The sequence below is a fragment of the Dendropsophus ebraccatus genome, chromosome 5 (genome assembly GCF_027789765.1).
Source record: "Dendropsophus ebraccatus isolate aDenEbr1 chromosome 5, aDenEbr1.pat, whole genome shotgun sequence".
NCBI classification, from domain to species: domain Eukaryota; kingdom Metazoa; phylum Chordata; class Amphibia; order Anura; family Hylidae; genus Dendropsophus; species Dendropsophus ebraccatus.
In genome coordinates, this window is record NC_091458.1 from 74382732 (window position 1) to 74396148 (window position 13417).

A 13417-nucleotide genomic window follows, 5' to 3' on the forward strand; every position below is an offset into this window, starting at 1 on the left:
GCAAAGCTGCAAGTCATTACCTTTCCGTAAAGCAGTAATTTTAATGAAGCAGATCTTTAGAACTAGTGATATGGGTTGCTCATTAGCGAAAAGGAAAATTTCCCCTGCTGAACTGCAAGACTATAATGACTCGGATGTTATATCCTTCAGCCAAAGGTATTTAATACTAGCTGGAAGATGGAGGAAACAGCTTTCTTTATACAAGATACTACACTGAAGATGGAAAGGGTAGTGATGTTTAGGAGCAATTCCAAGTACATATGAGCATTCATGACTATTTAAAATGCAGTGTTTTAGCATTTAATGCTGATCTAGGGAAGATATGATGCTAATAGTTGAATGGGCATTGGGTTGGTTTCACAACTGCACTGGAGCCCTGTTGGGTGATTCAGCTTAATATTCAATGCAAAAAAAATAAAATAAAAAAAGGAGTTCAAAAGCACACCATGCTGTCATGCTGAAATCCCGTTGTAATTCAATAAAGAGACTGTCAGTAGGTTTATGTTGTCCTATGTAAGAGTAGCAAAAACTAGTGACGGAGAAGCTGAACAGAATAATGTATCACTTACATTGTTCTGTGCAGCTGGTAAAGAGATATCCTCCTGGATAACATGGACAATAAGTAGTTCTCTCCATTATGTACATGGGCCCAGTAGTCCTCAATATTCATGAGAAGCAGATAACCCCGCTCACCAGCAGCTGATTGGCAGTTATCTGTCCATGCTGTCTACAGGCAGTCAACCGTCAATCAGCAGCTGAAGGGCGGGGTAGGGGTGGGGCAAGAATCCTATTATCCTGCATATTAGGAAAATGGCTAAACAAAACTATGTAAGTAATACACCGATCTGTTCAGCATTTCTGTTATTAATTTATGCTGCCCTCATTTAAGGCAGAATCCGTCCGGCTGTGTGTCCGACCCTAAACCAGGCGCAACAAATCTACACCTGCTTCCAGCAAATGTAGATTTAGATCATGATTTACGCCTTCTCCCTGGCGTTCGCCCCTGCCCTAAGTTTCATAAATGCCCCCCCTTAAATGTCTATTGGGATTTTTCGAGCTTGATTACCCGAAATAACCTTTTACTTTCTCTTCTTTACATAAACTGTCAGAATTAGTTTGGCATCAAGCAAACAAAATAAATAAATAATCTGTATTTAAAGATATTATCTTGAAAATGCTGAAAAAGCCTCTCTGGGACAATGCTTTGCTGAGCTCACTTCTCAAGATAGCTCTATGATATGTACACCAAAATTAAGTTACGCAGATCTCCCTCAGCCTACGACAATAACTGTCTCATACTACGGATGGAGACTAAGGGTCCATTTACACAGAAAGATTATCTGACAGATTATCTGCCAAAGATTTGAAGCCAAAGCCAGGAATGGATTTGAAAAGGGGACAAATCTCAGTCTTTCCTTTATGACCTGATCTCTGTTTGAAGTCTGTTTCTGGCTTTGGCTTCAAATCTTTGGCAGATAATCTGTCAGATAATCTTTCTGTGTAAATGGACCCTTAGTGTTACGTATTTATACACATATATTGGGTTCTAGTCATGAACTAACAAACCAATAGAAAAACAACTGAACCTCAGAATTATCGCAATATGGAAAATCTTTATTAGTTAAAAACACATATGTATGGGGAGAAGCAGGAAGGAAACGATGAATCACAACTGGAAGAATGTTAAAGTGACACTGTCATTCTGACATCTCTACACAGGTGTAAAGGGTAAATGTAGCGTTTTTCATACCTTATTTCATATCATACGTCATGGTGTTTGCAGTTGATAAAAGGACACTTTTTACTTGAACAGATTGTATTAAGTAAGCGTGGCATCACTACATTAGCGCCACTTAGCCCCGCCCAGCACAACACCGTTGGTCCCGCCCCCATTGACACCCATTGGTTGGCCGACGTAAAGGGGGTGGGGTCTAGACCTTTCAGCCAGCCTGTTCCAATGGCCGGCGAGGGGCAGGACCAACGGTGGTGTTGTGGGCGGGGCTACATGACGCTAATGTTGCAAGGACACGCCCACTTAATACAATCTGCAGTTGATAAAAGGACACTTTTTACTTAAACAAACATCATGACTTTTGATATGAAATAAGGTATGAAAAACGCTAAATTTTCCCTTTACACCTGTGTAGAGATGTTAGAATGCACAAAGGGGGTGACAGCGTCACTTTAAAAAACAACGACAACGAACATGCAAGCAGGGGGTAATGCAGATGGACCACATAGGGTGTGATAAAGATCAATATAATATATGATGCTTTATCTACTATGGATAGTAACAAGGGTATATTACCAAAGTAAAAATAATAGAATGGAATGTGTTTTCTCTGCCTCTTATCTAGTAAGCTTATACAAAGCGATCAACAATTGTGCTTGGGGGAGATACAATTACTGACTAAAGGGAAACATTATTTGGAAATAACTTTTTTTTTGTACACATGTACCAAAAGTTACTAGTTGTGTTGAACTGTTCAAAGTCATGTATTTGTACACCTGCAACAGTTTTTCAATAAAAAATAGGACACTTTTACTTAATTTGTGCCAAATCTCCCCCTCAAAAGAAAAAAAATAAAGAAAATAAATGTTATTCATGTCTTGCACACATTTCCTATGTGGTTAAGATACTGTGCACCTCAGCTGTTTGTTTTGGACGCAAATATTAAAGGAAGTCAATCTATATGAGGTATTACACTACATTATCAATAAATAAACAGCCTGCACCACTGTGATACATTTTGTACACTTAGTCTAAGTATACACTGCCAAAGAATTCTTGAACAATGATTCAGAAATTTGCTTAGGAAACTTGTGTCTGACCTCCTTGTAGCACAAGCTAAGTATAATAAAGTACACATAGTAATGCCACTGTAAACAACCTATCTGGAATTCAGTGTAATATTACTAAGGAAAAAAAAAATGTAATAACTTAAATATTGTGTTCATGACAAGCATTGGCATTTTAAAGGGAATTTGGCAGCACTTTTTCGGCTTCTGAGGTGCTGACATTGTGAGGAAGGTGTGTTACCTTTATTTTTCTTTTAGCTGCTGTGCTTTTTCCACAATCAGTTCAGTAACTTGCGGCACAAGTGCCAAAGAGGAGTCTTGGTGCCGCACTTCGTCCCCCCTCCAACTACTTCCTCCTCCCAGCTTCACCTTAATATTCATTCATCTGACAGCAAAGGCCCCGCGCACACTTGTCAGTCTGCGCATGCGCGAATTGTTTGTCAGTAGCGCGTGCGCCGCACAAAGCCAGGGCGCATGCGCAAACTGACAAGTGTGCGTGGGGCCTTTGCCGTCAGATGACGTCGCTAGGAAAGCCGCAGCCGGCCCACAATGAATATTCAGGTGAAGCTGGGAGGAGGAAGTAGTTGGAGGCAGGACGAAGTGCGGCACCAAGACTCCTCTTTGGCACTTGTGCCGCAAGTTACTGAACTGATTGTGGAAAAAGCACAGCAGCTAACAGAAAAATAAAGGTAACACACACACACTAACACACACACCCCTTCCTCACAATGTCTGCACCTCAGAAGTCGAAAAAGCGCTGACAGATTACCGTTAAATACTCTGGACGATAGTCACGCTTTGCATCCCAACATGAGGGTATGTGCACACTGAGTAATTTTGACGGAAACTACATCGCACGCGTCTCCGCCCGTGTCATAGACTCCTTTCTATGTACGGGCGGATTCTTTCATCTGTCCAAAAAATGAACTTGATCATTCTTTAAATGGATGAAAGAATCACAGAGAGTCAAAATTACTCAGTGTGCACATACCCTAACAGAGGAACCAAATACTATTCACGGGAAGCTGGATGTGACTAATCTGTAAGGGACTGTCGCTAAGAAAAGTATGCCTTTAATTTTGGCTTATTTCCATGCTTCCTAATACAGAGAGGTTTGAAAGCATGAAGCTGCGATATGGACTAGCAGCCCTCCCAGCATAATGTATCAATATGACGATGGGAGAGCTGTAAGCGTTCAAATTTTCGCAGGAACATACTGATACAGTTGCCCGGCTGAATCAGTACATTCCCACAAAGATTTAAAGTGACACTGTCCACCCCCACCCCCCTTTTTTTTTGCATTATGACTTCTCTACACAGGTGTAAAGGGTAAATTCTGCAGTTTTCATACCTTATTTTCATATATCATACATCATGGTGCTTGTTCCAGTAAAAATTGATCTTTTATTATCTGTGAATTGTACAACCTGGGCGAGGCTTTGCGTTCGCAGCGCCACGTAGACTCGCCCACATCGCCATTGTGGCCCCACCCCTTCTGTGACGTCATCACATATAGACCACATCTCCTCAGCGGCCATGGGAAGGGTGGGCCTAAAGGTCTAGGCCTATGCACTGATGACCTCACACGAAGCCCCATCCAGGTAGCACAATCCGCAGATGATAAAAGATGACTTTTTACTGGAACAAGCACCATGATGTATGATATAAAATAAGGTAAGAAAACTGCAAAATGGATCCTTTACACCTGTGTAGAGAAGTTATAATGCAAAAAAGGGGGTGGCAGCTATCTCAATATCATATTTATACGTGAAGCTGGTAGAGCTGCAAGTCTACCTCGCAGTTTCATGCTCCATAACCTCCGTGGCTGTGTGATTGGCACTTGTGGCTGAATTAATTGCTGGATCCAGTATGGACACAAAAGATACGGATTTGTGGGTTACTTAAAAAAAAATAAAAAATACTATACATACAGGACCTCTTCCCCCAATGATACCAGCCTTGGATGAATTCATTTTAGCTATCATTTAAAGGCCTAGTCTGAAAAGTAATTAGTCATACAACTGGTACTCAAAAAGTGGAATTACATCCCTTCCTACACAGTCTAGAGTGGAAAGGTGCTTTACAAACCAATACTAAATACACTTCTCCATAGAAATTTAAACGTTGTTGGTGAAATTATTTCGTTTTTGACATTAGAAGCAATGCACATGCTTCTTATGCATATCTTTACTTGGCTCTTTATAAAGTTAAAAATTAAACCACAAATAAAAATTAAACCACAAATAAATGTAACATGGTCCAGAAAACTCCAGGATGCAGGAATGCTAGATGTACAACTATTTCGACGCCTGCACTACAGATCCCATCAGCCAAAAACAAGTGTTTTCTCTTTCATCGGATAATTGCTGAATGTCGTTGAAAACAAGACTATAATCCGAGTATTTCCTAAATGTGATGACTGTCGATAAGTACAGCAACTGGATTGAATGTGGCCAGAGCCACTAATACACCACAACTGTCCCATTAAAGTAGAAGTGCCTACCAGTAAAACATGGGGCTATACAACGTCATCGCTTTCTGCAGGGCTGTCAACGTACTGTATATCGCAACATGAGGCAGAATAGATGTGAATGTGAATGTGAATGTGTTTAAAAATCAAAATGTAGATTTAGGATTCTATTAAAAACTGTGAAATACAGATTGGACCAAAGATTTGTAAGTTACTAGACATATAGCTCCACACTAAATGAACCTCAGAAGGTTTTTTTTAATTAGTGCATCAAAAAAAGAGAAAGCATCACACTTTATACAAGTAGAATAGCTTTGCATTTTGTAGCACTTTGCCCCAAACTGTTTCTCACAGAAAATAAATGATGAGCTATTGCTGTATATTTTACCAATTGCCATTTTGCCTGGAGAAGTCCCTGCAGCGATATGACATTACTAATACTTCATCAATTTCCTCCTCTATGGTCAGTCAGTTTAAATTAGTAAAGCAATGTCTCCATCTATAGAGGGAAATCTTAACCAAGAGATCTTTTCCGCTCTTCAGATCTTGACATGCTTCTGTCTGCACAACAATTAGGAAGAAATATTCTATGTTTTTCCGGAGTTCACAGGACCAGTATTGTGTGATGCTTTTTGTGCTAGTAAACTGCCTTCATAACACACACACACAGCCCTCATGAGATATATACATACATAATATGCAATCAACAAAGACTGCATGGAGCTGGATCAGACACACTATAAACAGATACCTCCTGCTCAACACTATGGCAAGGTCTGAATCTTTGGCACTGGTCTTGCTGTGGGATTATCCAACCTGTTCTGTGGGTATGTGAAAATAATGTTGGCAGCTGTGCCAGTTTTGAGGATGCTCTAGAGGCCAGTCTCTATGTTCTGGATATTAGTGATATGTGTGGATTTTAAAGCTTTAGGAGGAAGAGGTTTTTTTTATTCTTTTTTTTATTTTGTCACTGGTACATCTGCTATGCACATCAGAAAAATCGTTGAACATGTTCCAAATATTTTATCCTTCCTTGACTTTTTACTATAAGTATATTTAATTTTGGAACTGCTTGCTTTACAAACAAGTCTGACCCAATAATAAAGCTGTAGTCCTGCAATACCTTTACCATTCCCATTTAGGAGATAATGGCAAGATGAGGAGAGAAGTGCTCAGCTGCATGCTTCTCCTGGTTCTAACAAGCAGTGGGGGTTTGAAAAAGTCTGTGACATGTCAAACATTTTTTCAAGTGACAAATACACTTGAAAAATGGAGGTCTACGGAAGAAAAATGCAACTAAAAGGCCCTTTTAAACTATGTTCACACACTTTACAGTTTCATTGCAGTACTGCAGCATTTTCACATACACTATGCAGTGTTATAACAGTACTTCAATGTATTTGCAACGTGTAAGCAAAGGCTTACACAAACCTACACTTGTAGGCAGCAGACAGCATCCAATCCATGCACCCAGTGGGACTGTGCTTGTAGCACGACCGTACCAGGTGAGTGTGTCATCTACTTTCTTTCTCCTGCTTAAAGTGTCATTTTGTGGTTTAAATGTGCACCCTTTGTATCTTTGTATTATAGAACTCAAGAATCAGTAATGAGCATTTCTTATAATTAGCCAGTATAAAGGGGCTTTAAATGGAATCCGTCAACTCCTGGGCCCTACATAAGGTGCTGACAGTGTGCACTAGCTGCAGTCCTCTAGTGAGCATGGTGACATTTGATAATTTTCCGTGCAGTGAATTTTGCACAATCTCACGTCTCCTACTGTAATGAAGAGGCAAAGAGGAGTTGTTTGTGCCACACTCTGGTACACCTCTCCACTCCTCCCTCTTCTTCATGAATAATCAATGCTGCCCGGCCTCCTGCTTGCTTAGCTGTCAGCCAGTGTCTCTAATTGCACATCAGTCCTCTGTAATCAGTTTATGTCTGAAGGAAACACTCAGATATAGTTGAATCTCTCAGCCCAAATGTGTTAGAGTCTAGGGGTAACCCACCTGTCTAGAGACCTGCCAGCAGTTTTTTTTCTGGTTCAAATCCCCTGATGGAAATGAAATATAGGTCTTTATTTTTCTCTTTATTGTATCATTGTTAAGGCTATGTTCGCACACACAGTATTTTGCTCAGTATTTTGCAACCAAAACCAGGAGTGGATTAAGAACACAGAAAGGCTATAGGAACACTGTTAAAAATGGGGCGGATGGCCATCATTTAATGGCAAACATCGTCCGTTGTTTTAAAATAACAGTAATTATTTGCCATCAAATGGCTGCCATACACTCAATTTCAACAGTGTTTGAACATAGCCTTTCTGTGTTTTCAATTAACTCCTGGTTTTGGTTGCAAAATACTGACAAAAATACTGTGTAAGAACATAGCCTTAAAAATTACACAATAATGAGGGGAAAAAAAAGAAGAAACAAAGACCTCTATTTTATGTCCATCAGAGGGTTTGAACTAGAGCCTAAACTGCTGGCAGGTCACTAGACAGGCGAGTTACCCCTAGACCACAGCTCCAACACATTTGTGGTGAGAGAGATTCAACTACAATATATCTGAGTGTTTCTTTCAGATATAAACTTTCTGTAGAGGACTCACCTGCAATCAGAGACACTGTCTGACAGCTGAGCAAGCAGGAGGCTGGGCAGCATTAATTATTCATGAAGAAAAGGGAAGAGGAAGGAGTGGTAAGGCATGCCAGAGTGTGGCACAAACAACTCCTCTTTGACACTTCAGTACAGTAGGAGACCTGAGAATGTGCATAATCCACTGCACAGAAAATTACCAAAATGCACCATGCTCATTAGGGGACTGCCAACACCTTAGGTAGGTCCAGAGAGCTGACAGATTCCCCTTAAAGAGGTAATGAAACATACATAAATTTCTAGCATGTTGTCAAAAAATTGATTCCCCCGGAGCCCTGGAAAACACTGCAATTGTTTACTATAGCTGGGTGAACTATGCAGTATTATGCTCCACTCCCTAGCTTGCCAATCCAACTGATTACAGTAGTTTGGCTCTATTATAATCAATACAGTCAGACTCCTGTAATCAGATTGGGAAGCCGGCCTAGAAATGGAGAAATCTGCAGTGCACTTCACCCTGCTATAACCCACATTATGGGTTATACATGTCTGGGCAACATGTCCAGCGTTTATATAAATTACACTTTAACCGGTTAAAAAACTACACCACACCTAGAGCATGGTACATTTTTGTTTTCCCTAAAATACTTACAAAGTTGTAGGCCACATTTTATGTTGACTACTCCAGGGATTCGAAATGCTAATTAGCAGATCCCTAGTTTACCACTGTATATTCAATAAAAAAAAAAAGCTTAGACTACCAGCACAATCATACCGGAAGTTAGGATTTCTCATACACACCTCTACTTGCTTTGTCTACAGTCAGCATCTCCTCCAAAAACATCTGGACATCAGGAAACTTCTTTTCACAGATTTCAGCCAAAAAGTGAAGAAGTGTAATTGACTGGTCAGCTGATTTTGTGTCTTTTAACTGTAAGTCAAAGCAAAGACAACAATGCTAATATTGTAATAACAGGTCTTATATAACAATGTAAAAAAAAAGAAAACTGAAAAAAAGAAAACATTTATAAAAATAAAAAATAGAATTTTATTGATGCAATAGGTCCAACAAGTAGCCATCTTGTGCCAACCACAGCTTAATCATATAGGTTTACGCAACATGTTAAGTATTAAATGAAATAAACTGTTAATATGTTAGTCTTAACTATAAGAGTTACTTAAAAATAGCATTTCAAATTGCTGAACTTTCCAATTTGGAGGTGGAAAAGACAAAATATGCACTGTGCATGTAGAACTCAAAGGGTACTTTAGAGGAGAAAAAAAGATGATTTCTACAGAACAGCAGTTGATTGAAAAGCGGGCAAGTTCTTTCACAAAGCTTTCAAAATATATATTGAGGGGTTCTGACAGAGGTGACCATACTTTTTATTAAGTGACAACTTCCAACAGAACTCAGAGAAAAGCAATATGCCTTGTAGCTGCAGTAACATAGATAAAAGCTTTTTTTCAACAGCCTGATAAAAATGAACAAATCTGCAAAGCGCAAAAGTTCAAATTATAATGAAGTGGATGGGTTTTATACTCTGTGAAAATTCTACCTTTTATATTTTGTAAGCTTGTGATGGACCATTGCTATTGTGGGGCTGTTAATGAGGAAGATGTCAGCAATGGGCCACCAAGCATGTCATCCCACAGAGATAATACGGGTATGAAAAGATATATATGTGCTCTCATAGAAAGCCTGTATCCTAAAACATTTTTTAACTTTGTTATTGCAAATTATGACAAAAGGGAGTCCACTGGAAAAGGAACATCACGCGGTTCAAAACTTTGCTTCATTAAAAGAATTAAAAAAAATTTTTAAAGTCTTCCCGTAAATCTTCGTGCCATATTTGATTAAAAAATGTGCCACTTATTTCAGAATTTTACCCTCATTAATTCATGTCCAATTCAATTAATGCAAAAAGAGTACCACTTTAAAGAAAACTCAAATGGAATTAAAGTTTCTCACTGAAATTATTCACTAATGATTTTTTTATTCATTTATTTATTTTTTTAATTCCCCAATGAATAATCTAGAAGCAGGGTGAACAATACACTTGGGTCACTTACAAACATATGGGTGGCCAAAAACAAGAGATCTCCATTCAGAAATTGACAATTGAACATTAAAAAGTAAGCATGGCATACTAAAAAAAAAAATTATAATAACAATAACAACAAGCCAACTGGGTGTTACCAGTTAGGGCATTTCCCTCCACTCGCATCAGCTCTGACTGGATGGTGTCAGACAGTGCAGGGATACTATACTGCTATCTTATAGCTTGGAATGGATGTTACATAGGTATCATCCTGGCGGAAAGGGCCGATTCTAGCTTTTTGGCTGCCTGAGGCGAGAACTGACAAAGCTATATGGCCAAAAAATAAAATCTCATTTTTTTTTTTTTAATTTTGAGACAATTCTCGATTTAAATCTCGATTTTCTATTTTTATGTGAAATAAGCAGAAAAAATACACCAAGACACAGATATAGCAGAACTAGCAGCTGTACTTAAATGAGCTGAAAAATTGCATTTCAACTTTATATCCCTGTTCCCCCACATTCCCCCTACAAGATTATTATCTTTTATGTTACAATTTTGCAGACACAAGATATATAGATTTTTCTTTTTTCCCCACTAAACGTCACAAATAATTTGCCTATGGAGGAATGTGTTATTGTGCGTAGATCACAGCATACAAGAAAGAAAGTAACAGCAAAAATATAGGGTTGAAAGAAAAAGGTTTCAGACCATCTACTTTCAACAGGGCCAAGTGTATTGTAAATTTTAAATATTGTTCATCTTATGTATATGCTGACAATTCCAACAGTCAGAAAGGGGATATAATCTATTACATTTTAGACCACATATTGTACGGATTTCAGTAAGATCAAGGAAATTATACTGAAACATTTACCTGCATTCCGTCGGGATAGCGATGTGGCCAGAATTTTAGATCAGAGCTGTAGATTTGTGGCCAGATGGGGACATTCCTTGGGGAAAGTGTTGTGACTGAGCATGTATTCTAACAAAGAATAATCATCTACCTGGCTGTGATATAAAGGCAGCGTCAGCCCTGGTTATCCAGGGTGCAGCATGTGTAAATGTATGGGTAAGACATGACAACAGCATGTCCCAAACAGACAATTTCTCCTCTTAGAACATAAACGAATTGCAATAGTAATCGAGTGGTTTATAACATGGAGTGATAAATATAGTAGGGTGGGTGTACAACCATCTAAAGGTGAAAAACAGGCGGCAAAGTTGCTAGGGGCAACCAGATTACACTGTGACCACTACCACCATATTGTTACAGTATGCCAAGATCAGTATTACCAATAATACCAGTATACAAGAGTCAAATACTGTCACACCACGATGACCGTACTCATAACTGAGGGTGTATAATGATACATACTTGTATACTTTACCACTGCCATTACTAACCCAGCAATACGAGTGTAATAAATTGATTTAAAATGTACATATGGAAGATAACAGTCCCTGACTAAAATTATGGAAGTACTACACAAAGGCCTCATTCACATGCTCAGCGATTCTTAGGGACTGTGATCGACCAGGTGCTTGTGCGGATGCAGGTGACATGGGATCTGTGTTTTTCACGGATGTGGCATCATCAGTCGTATCAATAGTATCGATTTACTGTTTAAAGAAAATTAATAATAATAATAAATATATATATATGTGTGTGTGTGTGTATCCATTGTATGTTGAGACCAAAACTCTATGGAAAACTGTTAATTGGTTTTAAATCCCCCAAAATGAGCAAAAAATGAAAATTTAAAGGATAATAAGCTGCTAGACTAATATGGATACAGCAAGTCCTTACAAACAGAAAGAGCTACAAGAGACTTTAAATTTCTTTCTATAAAGAGGACTGGAGCATTATCAGGGTTTTGTACAGGTTACAAAGGGTCTCAGAAATATAAAATGAAGCTGCTCTCACCTGATGCCCAAAGGAGCAGCTCATCCTGGCACAGGTAAAGAGCAGTACAGGACATGTAATATCACACAGTAGTGTAGGGAGGAGATACCAGACAGCCAACCAGTGCTTGCACTTCACTAATACTGGGATTTTAGCACATTCATTGGTCGATCAGCTATTTTTTTTTTTTACTTCATAGTATAGCCTCTGGACAATATAGTTCAGTTCTGTTCTTGTGTCAGGACTAGCTGCTCCTTTGGTCACCAGGTAAGGACTGCACCATTTTATTTTTCTGGTCCCTCTAAACTAAACAGGAAAAAGTCATGTACACTGTATTGAAAGCGATTTGTAGCATTTAGTAGATCTTACTTTTGTAAAGACTTGCTTTATCTATATTTATTGCCTTAAAATTTGTCTTATTATTTTAGTGGCTTCAGGAGCTTTCAGTATTATTTTGGCTTTAATATACAATATTTTTTAACATATAATGATCATCCAGCAAGCAGTTAACATTGTAACTTGAGGATATGCAACCAATATTTGGTCAATGGGGTCAGACTCCTCACCATTCATCTGTTTGAGCAGCAGCTATTGCGCGAGTGCTGCAACCTCTTAAATGTTTGCCCCTGTACATACTCGTATTCAACATGCTAACTGTAGCGGAAAAAAAGGTACTAAATATTTTCCTGTTCACTTAGATGATCTCATAGCTACCCTCATATTGACGGCTTATTCCGAGGATAGACCATCACATTTGGATAAAGCTTGGATAAATCCTTCCCGAAGTACATTACAGCACCACCTAAAGAGAGGGACTCTGCCCCAGGACAGGAAACCTGGTGAATAAAAGGTTAGACCCTCTTCTTCGCCTCAGTGTATTTCCGAGGCAAAGGAAAGCCCTACCAGATGTTACATTAGCATAATTTATATATATCCTTATTTTTTTATTTCATACCTAGTGAACACCCTGAGCAACCTGTCTACATGACAGCACCATTTAGAGAGAAATATTGTAGATAGATTTCAGGGTGAGACCACCACTTGCAACATATTGGGCCCAAATGAAACTCGCTTAGTCAGGCAAGTCCAATGTAGAACAGCGGAAAACCAAATAGCTGCCCTACAGATCTGCTCAAGGAAAGTGTCCCTTCTTTATGCCCAAGAGGCCGCCATAGCTCTGATAGAATGGACATGTATATTTAACAGTGGTGACTGACAAACTGAAGTATAACAAAGAGCAATGGCCTGGTGAATCCATCTAGCCAGGGAACTTTTTGTTCACCTTCTGGCCCTTGTTAGGACCAGAAAACTGGATGAACAGACTTCTAGGTAACCAAAAGGATTTTGTAATTTCTAAGTAATGCAAGACTGCTCTTCTTACATCAAGAGTGTGGTACTCTCTTTCCCTATCATTAGAGGTTTTGTCACAAAATGAGGACAAAAGAATATTTTCTGACTTGTGAAAGTCTAAGGAAACTTTTGGAAGAAAAACAGGATTCAGCTTGAAGACAATTCTATCAGAGAGGATGTTTGTCTGTGTGAACGCACCCTAAAGCACTAAATACTGTATCAACTCCCAGGACAAAATCAGATTAGGCGCACCAGG

At 39.0% G+C, this 13417-nt stretch overlaps 1 protein-coding gene across 5 annotated transcripts in view; it reads right to left on the bottom strand.

The window, feature by feature from the left end:
• Nucleotides 1-13417, bottom strand: part of DIAPH3 (diaphanous related formin 3) — a 582937-nt gene that overhangs the window by 258102 nt on the left and 311418 nt on the right. For all 5 annotated transcript variants that reach the window (XM_069970593.1, XM_069970591.1, XM_069970592.1 and 2 more), the window contains one exon: nucleotides 8665-8794. In XM_069970593.1, coding sequence (XP_069826694.1) covers nucleotides 8665-8794 — 130 coding nt within the window. The remainder of the gene's footprint in view (nucleotides 1-8664; nucleotides 8795-13417) is intronic.